This window comes from Chlorocebus sabaeus, chromosome 3 (genome assembly GCF_047675955.1).
Source record: "Chlorocebus sabaeus isolate Y175 chromosome 3, mChlSab1.0.hap1, whole genome shotgun sequence".
Taxonomy (NCBI): Eukaryota; Metazoa; Chordata; class Mammalia; order Primates; family Cercopithecidae; genus Chlorocebus; species Chlorocebus sabaeus.
The window spans coordinates 14,622,704-14,641,139 of NC_132906.1; the positions used below are offsets into that span (position 1 = coordinate 14,622,704).

Genomic DNA, 18,436 nt, shown 5'->3' on the forward strand with positions numbered 1-18,436 from the left:
TGTGTTCCAAATATATACACATGTATGAAGAGTCAACCCATATGAAACTCTTTACTCCTTACAGATTCTTGTTTCTTTAAGAAGCAACTAGAAGTCATTTTCCAATTTCTTAGTGATTCATCCTCCAGCGTCTCAGCACGCAATTTATCTGGAGGCTCTTTATTCTTTTCATGTGTTATTAAGGCTTCTGGTTTCTCTTTGCTAGCTCTGTTTGCCTTCTTTCAGCCTTTTCTGTTATGGAGACTAATCATCATTCAACGGGTATGTGAATCATGTTATCTGTGAGGCCTCGATCCCTATGCTTCTTGAGAATAGGGGCATCATTAGTGCCTAGCAAATGCCTGACACTAGTTGGTCTGTAACTGATAGTTCTGAAAGTGTAAATGAACTTTACACTTTAATAAATCACTTTGAACCACTTTTAGTGCTACGAAGAGAACTGGGTAAGGGACAAAGGGAGGATTTACAGAGGTTTCTCATTCTTGTTCTAATGCTGACTTACAAGGGAGGTTTCTGTCCAGCAATGCTATTCATCAGGAAGTTGGGGTAAATCATTCACCTCCTGGAACCCTGGTGCCAAGGGACTAATACTTAGGCTTATGTTGCAAGGTGTTGTGATGCTGTGAATTGCACTCTCAAACCAGGGACTAGCTTAATTTTTTCCTCGATCAAAACTCTAGTAAGTGGAGGTGAAGAAATAGGTATCAAGGACTGCCAGCCTTGTGTGTCTAGAGCACCAGAAGCCCCCGGTGCCAGCCCCGAGGTGCCATTCTGAACTCTGGGACTCAGAGCAAAGCAGTTATCCCAGCCCTGCCACTGTGTTCTTATTTCCACAGAGATAATAATAACTTGCCTTACTTGCTTGCTCTTAGGAAATTAATAGGAGGATCAAAAAAGATTGAAGAAATAAAGGCCGTATGTAAACTATAATGTATCAGGTAAATATAAGTTAACCATGTTATATTCATAGCAGCATAGCCTAAAAATTGCATAGATCTTAACTTTATAATATGCTCCAATTTCTGTATAATATAGGAAACTGAATACTGGAAGTAGAAATTTAAACACTGAAGTAGAAATCATTATAAACTGTAGGTTAATGTTTTAGGGAGAAAACAAAGACTTTTCTTTTTGTTTTTTTGGAGACAGGGTCTCACTCTGTCTTCCACTGGAGTGCAGTTGTGCAATCTCAACTCACTGCAACCTCTGCCTCCCGGGGTCAAGCCATCCTGAGTAGCTGGGACCACAGGAAACACAGGAACCATCATGCCAGGCTAATTTTTGTATTTTTTTTTTTTTTTTTAGAGACCAGGTTTCACTAGCCTGCCTTGGCCTCCCAAAGTGCTTGGGATTACAGGCATGAGCCACCACACCTGGTCTAAAGATGCTTTAACATTAAAAAGTCTGGTGGTAGTTGGGTTTGGGGCAATACCAATGTTGATGGAGTATTTAAGTAAAATTCATGTTTGAGTCCATATGATTGATGAAAAACACTAAACAGGCTATTTTAAGAAAATGTGATGCAATCCGTATAGAGATAATTCAACGTGCCTTTCCACTAGTTCCAAAAGCCTTAATTGAGTAGGGACAGGAGACCTGGGCCAGAGCAGTGGAGGGGCCCCAAGAGAAGGGCTTCCCTGACACCCAGCAGCTGCACTTGCCTCCAGGAGAACTGGCAAAGCTGCCGAACTCCTTAACCCCTGGGTCTGGTTCCAGGGAAAGGAGGTGGTCCTGAGGTCACTGGCACAATTCACACATTTGTGACTGGGAGTCGACTGCTCTGTGAAACTCTCTAAATTGGAACCATCCAAAGGAAAGTGGGAACAAGTCCCTCTACGTAGCAAGTCAGAATCAAGAGACAGTCAGTGCATATAATAAGCTCTTACATAATCAGAAAATGGTTGCATGTTATCTCCTCCAGGTCAAAATGCAGCAAGTTGAAAATTTTAAATGCATAAAAAGCTCACATTAAACAAAATATGATTAGTGTTATATAATTAATTTTGACCTAGAAGTTAAAGACACCTAGAAGTGCTAATTTTTCAAGAACGTGTTAATTTTAGAATGAATTTGGACTCTACTTTCTTTATGAAAATGATACTACTTGGTATGACTTACCTATCACAAATTTCAAGTTAGTGCTGGTCAGTTCAACCAGGTTTCAACTAGAGTTGAAAAGGACTTCAAAGAAAAAATAGAATGTGGAAATGCATGTTTGGAGCAACCTATTGATTTTGAGGCAATGCGTCCTACCCATTTTAAACTTCTAAAAGGAATAATTACAAATGTTGGCAGTGACATACAAGTACATTTAATATATTTGCCTCTCTTCTTGAGTTTCCAAAATTACTTTTCAGAAATGAATATAAATTCTTACAATGCTGAATAGTGATTACATTACCAGTTAATTATAAAATGAAATTATTGCCTATATGAATAAATATCTTTTTAAGATTAGACTCATCAGTCCATTCTTTAACATGTACACAAGAATCTGATCCATTCCCCATCTTTATTGACTTAAAGGGAGAAGAAAGAAAGGAAGGAAGGAGAAAGAGAGAGACAAAGAAAGAAAAGAAAGAAAAAGAAAGAAAGAGAAAGAAAGAAAGAAAGAAAGAAAGAAAGAAAGAAAGAAAGAAAGAAAGAAAGAAAGAAACTTAAACCCAGGAATATCTAACAACCTACAGCTCTTAACAACAAAGCTGCTAAAAACAATGACAATAAAAAATTAAAAGCTGTAGTGCCTATTGATTTTCTTAGAATATCTGTAATATAAAAAACATAAGAATTTGGCTAATCACCCATTATTAGATGCATCTGCCCCACATTTTTTTTTTTATTCATCTTATATACTGAGAGGAAGAAGATAGGAAAGGTTAAGTAAAATGTAAATCAAAGTTGGTTTGGATGGAGAACTAATTTTGTTTTTTAATATTGATGATTTTTAATAGTATTGATATGGTTTCATTAATATAGGCTCTCCTTCTCTTTCACATCCTTGTATGATTGCATTAGGTAGCCAAAATTTTGGGGGCAATATGCTGGCTAGGCTTATGATTTTGCTCTCCTTTATTGCTCCATGGGAGTTCATCCTATAGCCCAGATTGATTGATTGATTGATTGATTGATATTTTTGTTTTGAGACAGTGTTTCACTCTGTCGCCCAGGCTGGAGTGTAGTGGCGTGATTTCTGCTCATTGCAACCTCTGCCCCCCAGGGTTCAAGTGATTCTCCTGCTTCAGCCTCTGAGTAGCTGGGATTACAGGCGCCTGCCACCACACCTGGCTAATTTTTGTACTTTCAGTAGAGATGGGGGGTTTCACCACATTGGCCAGGCTGGTCTTGAACTCCTGACCTCAAGGGATCCACCCCCATCAACGTCCCAAAGTACTGGGATTACAGGTGTGAGCCACCACACCCGACCCTACAGCCCATATTTAATCAGAGAAAGTGAGAAATGGTCTTTAGTTAAAACTGAACATCCTCCACAGAGCTCAATATTAACCGGGACAGTTGGACAAGCTCAGTTCTTCCAGGAGAGTTTTCCATGCAGCAATTCCAGGATCACTCTGTCATTTTGTGGAGGTCTTCTTCTCTATGTGTGGGTGATATTTCTCTTGAAGAGACACTTTCCCCAATATCCTGGGGAAGGGATTATCGTCAGAAAGAAATTCTCTCTTCTCCCAGGTGACTGACTCTCTGAAGCCAGGCCATTGCAAGGAAGGAGAAAAGGAAGTTGGCATATGGTACTCTCCTTTGTTCGTTGCTCTTTTGGTCTACACATCAAGGTATCTAAAAGGTCTGCTCTTGGATTGCAAGAACACTGATGGACATTGTTACTTGGAGGCAAAGAGGGAGGTAGAAAGGAAGTCATCTCTGTCATGCCAGTAAATGAAGATGAACAAGTCATATCTTTCCCTCCAGATTATCCAGAGTCAAATGATTTTCTGCATTTACTTTATTTCTGTTTTCCATAACCCACTACTTCTCAAAGTGTGCATTGGAATCAGCTGGAGGGCTTGGGAAAATCCAAATTGCTGGGCTCCAGTTCCAGAGTTTCTGATTCAGTGGTTCTGGAGAGGGGGCTCAAGGCTTTGTAGTTCTAACAAGTGTTCAGGTGATGGTGATGCTGCTAGTTTGAGAACCACTGCCCTTACCTACTGTTTCTCAAAATGTGGCCATGGACTACCAGATCCTAATCATCTGGAGTACTTGCTGAAACACAGGTTTAGGTCCTTACTCAGAATCTCAGGGTGTGGGGGGTCAGGATGACAAACTTCACCAAGTTCCCAAGTGACTCTCATGAACTCTAAGCTTTGAGTCTACTGCCTCATCCTTTAGCAATGCCTCATCTTAGGGCTCCATCCTATTTAGATGAGGAATGTCATACTAAGTGAGGAGTTCTCAGCTCACCCTTAACTACAGAGGCAAACAAGATGCATCTCAAGTGCCAGCTGTGCTCTGAAACATATTTCCTGACTGGCTAGGATGCAGGCCATGCTGTGGGAAGGAGGCATTGGCAGCCCATCGATGCCACCCTAGGCTGAGAGTCAGAGGGGAAGGTGGTCTTTGGAGATCTGTCTAGAGAATAGCAGTAATTGGTAAAACTCCAAGGGGAAGGAGACAGAGAATCAAGGTGGGCTGGGTGGTCTAGTTGGCCCATGACCTGTAACGGTCTATAATGATCCACCCTATTGAAAGTTCCTTCTTAGGCAGCCTCAGCTGAGAGCTCTTTTCACGCTCCCCCTGGCCAATGCTGTTGAGTAAAAGAACGCCTCCAAGTAGGCCCCAGAGGTCTTTATTCTCATTTATAAGAGCCTCTTGTCTTCATAAAATCAGGTAACAATCACTTTGACATTTGTATCGTTTAATAATTCCCAATCAACAATTTGTGTCATTTAATAAATAATTCCCTTTAATAATGATACAGACCCTTCACCTGAGATAAATGAATAAGAAACTTTCTAACTGACTTCATGTCAGTTTTAAAACAAAAAAGCAGAAGGTAGGGTTGAGGTGCTCATCTTGTGCATACACAGCCTCTCCAACACCAGCACTAGAACCCACTGAGAGGCAGGCTCAGGCCAAGGTCACTGCAGCAATCTCTGCTCCACCCTCTCAATCTCACTACCTTTTGCTCCAGAGCCATGAAAGGAAACTGAGGGCCAAAAGTGTGTTTCACAAAGGTTCAGCGAATACAAATGGGAAACTCGTCATAGGCCAGTCTCAGGTAGGATAAATGCTTTAACAGAGACTTCCAGAATCTGAAAGATTAACTTCGGTGATAGAAATGATACAAGATGGTAACGTTCTTCTATTTGTGGGCAAATCTGGGTTTCCTGAGTCTTCACTAAGCACATATTTTGAAGCTCAATGCTTTTTCTTGCAGCCAATATGCTAGACTCCAGCAAATCTGTTCAACCGCTCTAACATGTTCTAAAATTATAAACCGGAACCTACACTCGCTTAAAAACCTCACACTCTGGGCTTCACACACCCTCTGCTCATCCTGTGTCAGGAACAAGGCAATTTCTTCAAAATCTCCTTTGCTGCTTTACCTGAGCTGGTGGAGGCAGGCGACTTGCTGCGCCTGGACGGTCCTGGGCTCTTGGTGGTGCTCCTGCGGGATGATGAAGCTATTTTGGTGTAAGAAGTGGACTTCACCACTCGACATTCTGGGGAAAGAACAACAACCACACATCATTATGGGTTAATGGCACACACACCAACTCAAAATGCACAATAAACCTGGAAGTAGAAATATACGACCATCCTCAGTCACATCTACTTCCCACCAGCCAGATTCTTGTCTATGACAATGGAACCAAGAAAACAAAGAGGAAGGGCAGAATGGGTTTCTTAGACATGGAAGTAAATAATACTTCAATCCCCCAGGTTACATTCCTTACAATAATATTTTGGCTAGATTGGGAGTGATATAGGCTAATAAAGAGGTGTTTTGTTGGGTTTCTGTCTACTCACTCCTTGAGTTATCTGTATGTGTGGGTCTCTTAGGATAAACTGTTGTTGCTTCCAAGGAAAATGTTAGAAGAAAGGTCAACCTCATAAACCAAGAAATGTGGTGGTGGAAGATCCCACCCACCACAACAGGCCCAAGTTTATTACTGTGGGTCCTCACGGAGATAGTTATGTGTCTTTATGATATGTGGGAGATGTCAGCATTTGCTTGGAAGGGGTAAAACTGGTGAAGAGGTGGTATTTCCCTGCAACAAGGGCATCCTGCCAGCCTGTGCCAACACACGAAGCTGCCACAGAGCTTATATTGTGTCTGTGAAATGGTTTGTGGCTTGAGGATAAGAAACAACTTCACTTCCATTAGATTTAAATTCTCAGTGTTCACGTCCATTACATTCCATGCGGAACATCTTAAATGGTAGAGAGCTTTCTATTTCTCTCTTAATGAGCTCCCTTGACCAAGTATGATGCTGTGCAAAGTCACATATCTTGTTCTCAAGAAACTGCTTCTAATAATTAACAAAAATTGTATGCTTGTAAGGATAATCAATGTTCACTGTAGACGGAAAAATATAAAGCCTATTTTAAAGCACCCCCAATAACCCATGATCAAATGATACTTTATTTTTGGAGGGGGTGTATACAAACTTCTAGAATTTTTTCTATGCATTTATATATTTCAGCATTAGGATTTGTTCATACATGTTGATCTGTTACTGGCCCTTTTCACAATACAGTATCTTGTGAGCATTTTCACTCTGTTATTTAATGGCTGTTGAGCATCCGACTGCATGGAATACCATAATTTATTTAACTGAATTCCTACTACTGAATATGTAACTTGCTTTCAGTATTTCACTGTTATAAATAATTAATCAGTGACACCTTTGTAAGTGAGTATGCAGTTATCCTATCATTCCCTTAGGACAGATTTAGTCCCTGGCACTTGACATTTAATTTCTAGTAGCCAGAAACCAAGGGTACACTGGGGGTGCTCAGAAATATTTACCGACCCTTTTCTTTTTAAAAAATTATAAATTCAAAATTAAAAAGATAGCAATAGCTATTTGTTCTTTCCCCTTCAATATCACTACCTTTGTGATATTGTTCTTTCCCCTTCAATATCACTGCCATTTTCAATAGTGTATGGATCTTACCATAGCTTTTCTAAGCTTATATAAACACATATATACATAGCCAGGTTTTTGTTTGCTTTTTGGCAAAATAGTGACATATTTTATATATTTTTCATATTTATATATTATAATAATCTTTCTTGGTCAATCCATAGCAATCAAAACTGTTTTTCTAAACCCTGCATCGTATTTTGCAATATGTTTATATCACAATTTATTCAATCACTCCCCTACTGATGGAAAGTCAGGTCACTCCTTAGGGATTTCTTCTTTGTATTTTCCAACTTAAATAAAAAATTTTAGAGACAAGCCTGGCCAACATGGTGAAACTCTGCCTCTACTAAAAATACAAAAATTAGCTGGGTGTGGTGGTGGGCGCGAGTAATCCCAGCTACTTGGGAGGCTGAGGCAGGAGAATCGCTTGAACCTGGGAGGTGGAGGCTGCAGTGAGCCAAGATCTCAAAAAATAAATAAATAAAAATAAAAAATTGTAAAATTAAAACATTTGCTGAACAAAGTGGATTTGGTGAGTTGAAAGAGAAGAACTTTTTAAAAGCTCTGAATGATGCCCTCCAGAAAGTCCAACTCAAACAAATTGTATTTTTTTTTTCCTCAAGACAGAGTCTCACTCTTGTTAACCAGGCTGGAGTGCAGTGGCATGATCGCGGCTCACTGCAACCTCCACCTCCCGAGTTCAAGAGATTCTCCTGCCTCAGCCTCCCAAGTAGCTGGGACTACAGGGCGCCCTCCACCATGCCCGGCTAATTTTTGTATTTTTAGTAGAGATGGGGTTTCACCATGTTGGCCAGCCTGGTCTCGAACTCCTGACCTCAAATGATCCACTCACCTCAGCCTCCCAAAGAGCTGGGATTACAGGTGTGAACCACCGTGCCCGGCCTCAAATTGTACTTTTACAGACAATGAGTGGTCATTTGCTGGTTCCCTCACTGAGGTTAGGTATTATATTTTCAAAAAATCTTTGCCAATTTCTAAACAAATATTGGATTTCCTTTTTTGAAATCTGAATTGGTTTGATTGCCAGTAAAGTTGTACATTTTTCCCACATACATATTAGCCATTTGGATTTCTTCTTTTGCAATTACTTATTTATGTCCTACTTTCTCTTATTGGTTTGTAAGAGTGTATTCTATATGAAAATCTAACACTTAGTCTATCATGTTATAAATATTTATCTTTGTAGGTAGTTGTTGAAATATGTTAGCTTTTCAAATGTGGTGAACCTTTTTAGGATAGTAGTTTTAAATTAAACTACTTTCACTTTTCCATTATATATTTTAAATCGCATTTTACGCTTTAGTAACAACAAACTCATAATCATTCCAGATCTCATTCTGATGCCTGACTTTAACTTCAAAATTTTTCTTCCCTATCCATGCAATTTCTAATTTTCTAAATTCAAAACATGTTTCTCTCTCTTATATATTCTGAATTGCTTTATATAAACATCGTTTTCTACTTTTTTTCTAACATCTAAACCAACAAAGTAGTTTAAACTGTTTAGTAAGAAAAGATGTGAGCGTATATGAAATACAGATGTTATAAGACAAGAAATAGGAGATAAGTCATGGCAGAGAGTGTCTCCTAGAGAGTCTCATGAATTGAAATGGGGAAAATGAAGAGGGAAGATTAAAAAAGAAGAGGAAACAAATTCTGCCTTGTGATATTTCTTCTTCCTCCACTTGTTTTCATAGCCCAAAGCAAAGAGAAATGAATCAGGGCATTACAGAGCCTGCCCAGTCTTCCCCAACAGTTACTTGGGCCACTGTCACTGTTCTGGCCTGCCCAGTGACCCTGCAAGATATTTCTGTTTAAAAAAAAGAGAAAAAAAATCTATGCATACAGAAATATTGACAAAAATTAAAAGATAGGAGTAAACAAGAAACAACATTAATAACTTCAGAAAATACAATAGGAAAACCAGGAACATTCACATGGGACAATGCCTGAGGTGTCCGTGGAGATTTTGATTCACAAAACAGAGCTTTGGAACGTGCCAAGAAGATCTCAAATTAGTTCATGGCACTGACCACGCCACTGACAACACGTCCTGGAGTTTGTCCTAGCTTAGACCTTTGCCTAGCCTTTTGGAAGTACACTAGTAACCAAACTGGAATGCCACAATGTTGCTGGCCCATTGGTACGCTTCCAGGTACATTTTTATCACGTGGCCACTACATGCTACACATCAAGAGCTGCAGGCATGCTGGAGAACAATACAAAGTTTTGGAACTCAAAACCTTTACCATCTGGTAGTGGTGCATGGAGTCTTTTCACCAGTGAAGCCTCTTTTTGCTAATTTTTATTTCATGGACCTCATGTTTGAAAAGTGTTGGTTTATGCAACACATTGCTATTAAGTAACATTCAATTTTCTCATTTTAAATCAAAATCAAGATGATCATGAGGGCAGATGACCAGAACTTTTTGTCCCAGGTTATGAACATTCAGAGGTCACATATTTACAACAATAATTTTAAAAGCTCAGTATCTAGTGAGCAAGAATAGTTGAAATAGAAAGCTACCAGATGGTACACATTGTTAATAATACCCATCTGTGATCCACAATGTGCATTAAAAAGTTGGTTTTAGGGTTCATGGCATGCTGTTTGGCACAGGTGCCTGAGTTGGTAGCTGCGGCTATAACTACCAACCAGCAATCCAGGTCACCATGATACAACCAACATTACCACACTCGGTTGACATTTTTCCAAGTACCAAAAAGAAACTTGGTATTTCTGTGAAGCAGCTCTTCTTATCAGAAGAAATGTAAGTATTTAATTAAATGTTTGAAGTGTTAGAAAAACCTGTGGCCTCTTATCATGCTTCCAAAGCTTCCCTTGCTTCTCTTGAACTGAGTTCTCACCATATTATTAATCAGTCAGAATTATTCATTTAGTAGTCTGTCTCCCCACTCCTATACTCCATTGGGTACTAACTAGTTTCTGGCATATTAAAAATCATGAAGTAGCTGCTAGATAAATATCAGCCTGAATTGCTGCTGATCCTGTTACTACTTGTGTGAACTCTCGGTATTCACTGAACTAACCCAAACTCTCATTTTACACCCGAGAAAACTGAGTCTCCGAGGGATGAAATGACTTGCATCAAAACCCAACTTTCTTGGTTTGGTGGCTTCCTCACCAACCCCAGTATCTGATGCTGTGGCCTAAGCAAGGTGTTCCTTGGTGATAAAAGCCTGGGAAATGTCTATTGGTGTCCATGGTCAGTGGCAGAAAAATGGGTGATGGTGCATCAGGGGAAGAACTGCAAACAACTGCTCTCATATCAATATTAAATAAGAAATTCAAGATACGAAAGCTACCTGTCTATCAAAATGTTTATTATATCAGAAAAAAAAAAGAAACAAACCATCTTTCAGAAACGGAGTTATAATGAAGTAATAGCTTGGAGGATCATGGAGTCTGAAAGATAATTACAAATATTTCAACTCTTGGACCACTTGCCTTTAGGATAAAGTGACACTTCATGAGTCATATTGAGGATTAGAATAATTCCAAAGGCTTGGGTTGAATAACAAAAAACAGAAACAGCAACAAAAGATTTATAGTAACTGCATTTTCTAAAATGGGTCAACATAAATCCAGTTGAAGAATATTGCAGTGCCAAGTCGTAAATTATAAAAAAAAAAAACACACACACAAAAACCCCAACCATATTTCCAGATAAAGTTTAGATTTTCCATATTTTGATTAATTTAAGTGGGAATTGTATTTTATAATGGTGAAAATGCAGGGAGGAACAAATGCTGCACGGCTTTAGAGAGAACGCCAAAATTTACATCAGCTGATAACCACAATTTTGAAACACTGTCAATAATATGATTTAAATGGCCAGTAATGTAGAAAACCTTTTTTGTTCACACAAAGGACATTTTCATAGCCTCAGGCAAGGAAGAAAGCAGTACCTTCCATTCCCCCTCTCATATGGGGGCATTTGCCTTTGGGGCCATCACTTCTTTACTCTGATGTTTCTTGGCACCCTTATATTTCATTGACCAATTCTCTAAGAGGGCTGTATTTCCTTTGGTGGTGGAGAAACAGGATAACCCAGACACTCCGTAAGAAAGATGACACCGAAGGACTGTAGGTAAGCCACTTGAAGGAAGCTAACAGATGGTAATTTATCTTGTTCCTAAAGACTGCAGGCTACCCAAAGGACAGGAAATCAGATCAAACTCATGAACTGGTTCTCTGATGACTGAACCTCCCATAGCATGCAAGCAAGTAAGCAACATTGAATTAAATCTCTGCTCTATTTAGTCCCTACATTCATTTGAGGTGAAAAGTATCATTCCCCACACGATCTATACTAACGTTAGCTTTACAAATGTTTTGGGGATTTATACAATTTAAATTGTTTCTCACCTTCACCTAGGACATGAACTCAAGAAATGGGCATTCTTTGATGGACAGATTTAGAGAGACAGCCCAGATGGTGATGCATAAGGAGGAGGTGGAACATATTCTTTGGCCACATTCCCGGTGGCAGGAGAACCTCCACTTAGAGAGATCCTCCCCCCACTCAGAAACAGTTGGTAGGTAGGCTGAAGTGTTATAGAAGGTGCTGAAGAATAGAAACGGTTACAGAATTCCACCACAGGCACCAGTGGCTCACCTGAGCTCACACAGTGTCCATGCGTTCAAAGGGGCCACTTATTCCTTCTGGAGAATCTTGAACAAGGCATAGGTGAAGTCCCTTGAGTGCCTAGACAGCCTCGGTGACATGCTGCATGCTGGCTAGGGAATACTCTTCAAACAAGAAATGCTTTTTCTTTTCTAGTCTCTTTTTTGAAACCAACCAGCATAAAAGCACTCTTAGGCAGAGGCTTCTTAATATGTCTCAACTCTAAATTCAGTTTTCTGAACTGTTCAGGAAATGGACAAGTTCATCTAGAAGAATCCATTATGAGCAGTAGATGCTTTGTGCTTTCTGCCTTACCCTGATGACAAAGGCAAGTTTCCTCTTAATTTGGCAAAGGTACGAAGCCTGTAAATGGAATAATATTCCTTTCTGTTGCTATATGCAAAATAGAGTGAGGAAGCACATTCCGTTCCACAGCCTTTTTATAAAAATGGCACAAAGTCAATGACAAAAAGAACTTGCAATTCTGATTCTCCAATTCTCCAATAAGTTGCCCCGACATGTTCATTTCCCTCCCCTTGGGAGATGCCCCTCTAGAATATCAAAGTTGTCAATGGTTAATGAGTCAACTGTCTCCTTAACTCAGGAATATTCTCTCCTCCTGTCTCCACTCCAACCAAGTGGTGGTCCAGCTTCCTTCTGAGCACCCCCAGTGCCTGGGATTCATCACCTCCTGCCTCATGATGTTTTAATCTTCCAGCATCCTCAGTCTCCAGCTTATCTGCCTGGTTGAGCTGAACAAAGTCATCCTGGTGTAATGGACAACTAAAGTTTACTTTCTACAGAAATGTTATGATTTTCATACTTCACAGCAGCATTACAGGAAAATCCACATGTAGGCTTCTTGAGGAAAGGGTGGGCCTGCATCTAGTAAGAACTGAGGCCCATCTTGTTTCTTTTACTCCACCTGTTTTCTGAGTGAACCCTGACACCATAGTAAGACTCCCATCCTACTGCCTGTGGGGTTTGAAATAAGTGCTGCTTCCCCAAACTCCACATGCAGCACGTCTGGAATAAAAGCAATCAAGATCCAAACACTCTAAAACACAGCTTTTAAAAACAGGGCATTAGGCCGGGCGCGGTGGCTCAAGCCTGTAATCCCAGCACTTTGGGAGGCCGAGACGGGCGGATCATGAGGTCAGGAGATCGAGACCATCCTGGCTAACACGGTGAAACCCCGTCTCTACTAAAAAAATACAAAAAACTAGCCGGGCGAGGTGGCGGGCGCCTGTAGTCCCAGCTACTTGGGAGGCTGAGGCAGGAGAATGGCGTGAACCCGGGAGGTGGAGCTTGCAGTGAGCCGAGATCCGGCCACTGCACTCCAGCATGGGCGGCAGAGCGAGACTCCGTCTCAAAAAAAAAAAAAAAAAAAAAAAAAAAAAAAACAAAAACAAAAAAAAACAGGGCATTACAGAGGGGTGGGGGCGGGGAATGCGGATGGTTAATGGGTACAAAAAATAATTAGAAAAAATTAATAAGATCTAGTATTTGATAACACAACAGGGTGACTATAATGAAGAATAATTTAATTGTATATTTAAAAATAACTAAAAGAGTATAATTGGATTGTTTGTAACACAAAGAATAAATGCTTGAGGTGACAGATACCCCATTTACCCTGATGTGATTATTATGCATTGTATGCTTGCATCAAAATATTTCATGTACTCAATAAATACATACACTTACTATGTAACCATAAAAATTAATTATTATTTATTTTATTTTATTTTTTTTGAGATCGAGTCTTGTTCTGTCACCCAGGCCAGAGTGCAGTGGCACGATCTTGGCTCACTGCAACCTCTGCCTCCCAGGTTCAGGTGATTCTCCTGCCTCAGCCTCCTGAGCAGCTGGGATTACAGGCACACACTGTGACACCCGGCTAATTTTTGTATTATTAGTAGAGACGGGGTTGTGCCATGTTGACCAGGCTGGGCTCGAACTCCTGACCTCAGGTGATCTGCCTACCTTGGCCTCCCAAAGTGCTGGGATTATAGGCATAAGCCACCACACCTGGCCAAAAATTTAAAAATACATAAAGCACAAAAGTAAAAAAGAAGGCATGGGGCAGACTGAATTGGAGACAAAGGCATTAGCTGGAGTAACTTAGCTGGAGAGTAAAGTCCCAGAAACTGAGATTTTAAAAGGACCTTCTAAAAATATAGGGACGTATGTTTAAACCAGCACTTCCACTGGCCCACCACAACTTCCAGAACACCCAGCTCAGCACTCCAGATGGCGCCCACGTGTTCCTGCACCTGCACGGGGCTCTGGAGGCACTGCTGGGAGTTGAAACCTTATGTAACATCTGCAGAAGGCTTTACGGCTCTGGGATTTTCTATATTAACATCTCAAGAATCACAGCTTAGATCTACTGTTCTGATAGTATGAATGATTCTCCTTTCCAAACACTTTCCTTTTTCCTAACAGTCACATAAGAGAAAAGTTCATCTTTTCCTACGTAACAGTGCAGAGGTCTGCAGGTGTCCTGAGGGATAGGCGGTTTAGCTCCGGGAGATTGCTTGGTAAACCCAAGTTCCTACTATCTTATTTCTGTCAAACCTGAGTGCTCTCATCCACAAGGGCCCCAGTTGGTTTATGTTGCCTTGTCTGAGTTTCAATCCTGGGGAAAAGCAGAAAAAGAGGAAGGTTTGCAGACACTAGGCATGAAAAGCTGATCTGTTCCTTGTTCTACCAGAACTTAATTTCCTCAATTCGATACTGATCTTTCCTTTTTCCCACATGTCATTTGCACTTTTTTGTGCCAGTTGCTAGTAGTGTCCTTGGCCTCACCCACTAGATGCCAGTACCACTAGATGCCAGTAGCTCTTTCCTAGTTATGTGACCAAAAACATCCCCACACATTCCCAAATGGCCCCTGAGGGCCTATTACCCCTGGTAGAGAACCACTGCCAATGTCTTCATTAGGCAATGTTTCCCAGAGGGGACCTCAATTAACTCTTACATTCTTCCTCCATGGTGTTAATGAAACCATCACCAACCACCTGCTTGAGTCTCTAAACAAGGCATCCATATATTCTTTCTGCAGGTTTGGCAGGCATAAACTGCGTTTTGGGCTCTACACTGCAGTGTAGGTGATGCAACTGACAATGCCGAAGGTCTTCCAATAGTCTGTGAAAACTGGAGCAGTATCCATTGCTTAACCATCCTGAGAACATGGGACCATGGGGCCTTGGTTTCTTAGCTGAGAGTCTGGAGGATGAAGAATGTCATGGGGCAGAGGTTAGAGAAAGAGACTTCCACACTCTGTGTGTGAACCTGAGTGTTGCAGAAGGGCCACAAGCATGGCCCTTGATCAGGCTGCCCTCTAGGTAAGGTCCTTTCCCTTCCAGGTACCGCTTGACCTCTGCAATGACCCTTTGAAAACAACTCCAAAATGGTGTTCCTCACTATTTTGGATTGAATACAAGTACACATGCAAGAGATTATATTGTTCTTACCTATTGAGATGTGGGGATTTTCAACTTTAGTCATTAAGCCTGGCAGTATTGCCTCAAAAATACAAACATGTACCCCTTTTGCTGGTTGGTAGTCTGGGTCTTATCTTTCTGAATCCTACATGCAAGTGTAGTTGGTACATTTGTTTTCCCCATAAGAACCCAACCTCATTGGCATTAAAATGTGTCCCAGAAGACATCCGTTTTTTCTCCACCATGGGTTCCCAGCTGGGCTTTGCTCAGGGTCTGCTGCCTTTTCATTGGCCGATGAAGCTTCACCAAATCTTCATCTTTTTGAAAGTAAAGCAGTTATTAAAACTGAGAAGGCCCACATTGACTGGCTCTGAGCTTCTTCTCATAAAAAACCCATGTGTCTTCAGTGAGAGGTTTGAATAAATCAAAGATGCCAAGGGCCTTTTCTCCCACATGTCGTATGTTCCACATTGTTCAGCCCAAATACAATGCCCTGTTAGTCTTCACTGATGTCTGATCACCTTGAGAGACTGAATATACAGATGAACAATGACCAGACCATGTAACAAAACAGAACTCTGACTCATGACCTGCAGCAACCCGCTGAGGAAAAACCCCCGTTCTATGACAGCCTACCGGAAGGTAGCACACTCTAAGTCGGACTTGCAGAAAAATCAATAACAAATTACAATGGTCTAGCTCTAGTAACATTCCAGGAAGCCAAACAATAACCCTTATAACAACTGACCTTAAATTAGCCAGGATTTAATAAGTGACAGCGTCCCTAATTTTTGTTTCCACTTCCAACTTAGCACCAACTAGAAAGGGTCAAATGTGTACCTCTAACCAATCCCATAGGGTGCCCCACTTCTGGTTAGCCTGCCTACATCTTCCCCACACCAACTGCTTCCATCAGGGTGCAGGGAAAGCCTTCCCTTTTTTCCTTCTCTAAAGCACTCCTACTCCTCTGCCTGCCTGTGAGTCCCTGCCAAAGCGCAGATGATGGTGGCTGACTCCTTGCCATAGCAAGCTCTGAATAAATAGCCTTAGTTTGTTCTCATTTGGTCCGTCTTCACGGATGTGCACAGCACACATGGCTCTCCCTTAGCTGACTGCAGCACCCGGCACTATGGCTGGGTACATTTCTCTTTCTGTTACTCATATGTCCGATTCCTTGTGGCCACATTTATTCCTTGTGACACCATGGAGAGTGGCACCCTGTCTCCCTGCCAGTCTGTCCTTTGGCACTTGGATAGACACCATTTCTTGAGCTGACCATAAAACAAAGCAGCTAACTTCAGTTGAGGGGCATGTCATGTGAAATAGGCCTACCTTTAACTTCTAGAGAATCATGACAACAGCTCACAAGGGAAAGAAGATCGACTGCGGAAACAGCAGGTGAACATCTCCAATCTCATGCTTACGCGGGGCCTACACTCATTGGATGGACTCATGTGCATAACGGTGCACATCTGAATTTTGATTTCTCTTTATCTTTTTTCCAAAGTGTATGCTTTAGTTGCCGTAACAAATTACAACAAACTTCGTGGTTTAAAACGACCAAAATGTATTTGCTCACAGTTCTAGAGGCCAGAAGTCTGAAATCAAGGTGTTGGCAGGTCTGGAGTCTCTCCAAAAGCTCTAGAAGGGAATCTGTTCCTTGTCTCTTATAGTTTCTGGTGACTCCAGGCATTCCTTAGCTTGTGGCCACATTACTCAAATCTCTGCCTCCATCTTCACATGGACTTCTCTGTGTGTCTGTGTTCTTTCTTTGACCTCTTTCTTAGGTGGACATTTCTGATAGGATTTTGCTTCCCACCAGAATAACCCAAGATAATCCCCTCATCTCAAGGCCCTTAACTTAATTACACCTGCAAAGACCTTTTTCCAAATAAGGTCACATTTACACGTTGAAACCTTTCAGTGACTACTATTTAGCCTGCTATGATATGTATGACACCACTTTGATACCAGCCTCTCTTGAGCATCTTTGTCACGAAATTTATTGCTGCTCCACTGCTTAGAACCCTTCTAGGACTCTTTGTTGCTCTTCGAGAATATCCTTAGAGTAGCCTGTAAGACCCCTCCCTGCTTCAGCTCTCTCTCCCTTTTCTTTGGGTGCATTATTTTAGTTTCTTAAATGCACTAAGTAACCTCCTGCCTCTGGGCACTGGAATATTTATTTCCCTGCAAAAGGAACAATTCCTCAATACTGCCACCTTGCCTAGTTAATGTTCTGTTCATACTTCTACACTCAACTTAAATTCGTACATTTTGCAAATATTTACTGAGTCTCTGCTGTTTTAGGTGCCAGGATACTGTAGTGTATCAGTTGACAGGGTACCTGCTTTTGTGGAATTTACACTCCAGTGGAGGAAATGGGCCTCAAACAAACAAAAGCAAGAACAAGAGCTGAGTTTATAAGAACTTTGCCATGAATTAAAAGGGTGATGTGACAGTGAGGGACTGAGTGAGTGGTTTCTCTATGCTGGTGGTCAGAGAAGGTCTCTTGGTGTGGAGGACGTTGAAGCTGAGCTCTGAACACAGGAAGAAGTCAGCCGTGGATAGATCGAAGGAAACAGAGGCAAGCAGGCACCAGATTAAGTCAAGATTGAAACGACCAAGTGAGGGGCTTGGGTTTTACTCTAAGCAAGAGAAGTTAGGAGGGGTTTAAGCAAGGGCAGTTGATGCAGTTTAGATATTTGACTGTCCAAACCTTATGTTGAAATCTGATCCCCCATGTGGAAGGCAGGGCCTAATGGGAGGTGACTGGGTCATGGGAATGGATCCCTCCAGAATGTCTTGGTGCCATCCATGAGGTAATGAGTGTGTTCTTGCTCTGTTAGTTCCAGCAAGAGTTCTCCCAACAGCAAGTTGTTAAAAAGAGCCTGGCACCTTCCCTTCTCCCTTGCCTCCTCTCTCCATGTGATCTCTGCACATACCAGCCCCCCTTCCCCTTCCATCATGAGTGGAAGTAGCTTGAGGACCTCAGCAGATGCAAATGCTGGTGCCATGCTTCTTGTATAGTCTGTAGAACTATGATCCAAGTAAACTTTTTTCTCTATAAATTACCCAGCCTCAAGTATTCCTTTATAGCAACACAAATGGACTAAGACAGCAGTGCTGTGGTCTGATTTGTGAGTCTAAAAGAGAACTCTGGCTGGTGTGTAGAGGAAAGATTGTAAAGTGGTTATTCTGGGTGAGAAAGGAT

The 18,436-nt window shown here is 41.2% G+C and overlaps 1 protein-coding gene across 6 annotated transcripts in view; it reads right to left on the bottom strand.

Annotated features, from left to right (window-relative positions):
• DCLK1 (doublecortin like kinase 1) overlaps positions 1–18,436 on the bottom strand; it is a 351,515-nt gene that overhangs the window by 96,436 nt on the left and 236,643 nt on the right. For all 6 annotated transcript variants that reach the window (XM_037986817.2, XM_007960118.3, XM_007960117.3 and 3 more), the window contains exon 5: positions 5,559–5,675. In XM_037986817.2, the coding sequence (XP_037842745.1) occupies positions 5,559–5,675 (117 nt within the window). The remainder of the gene's footprint in view (positions 1–5,558; positions 5,676–18,436) is intronic.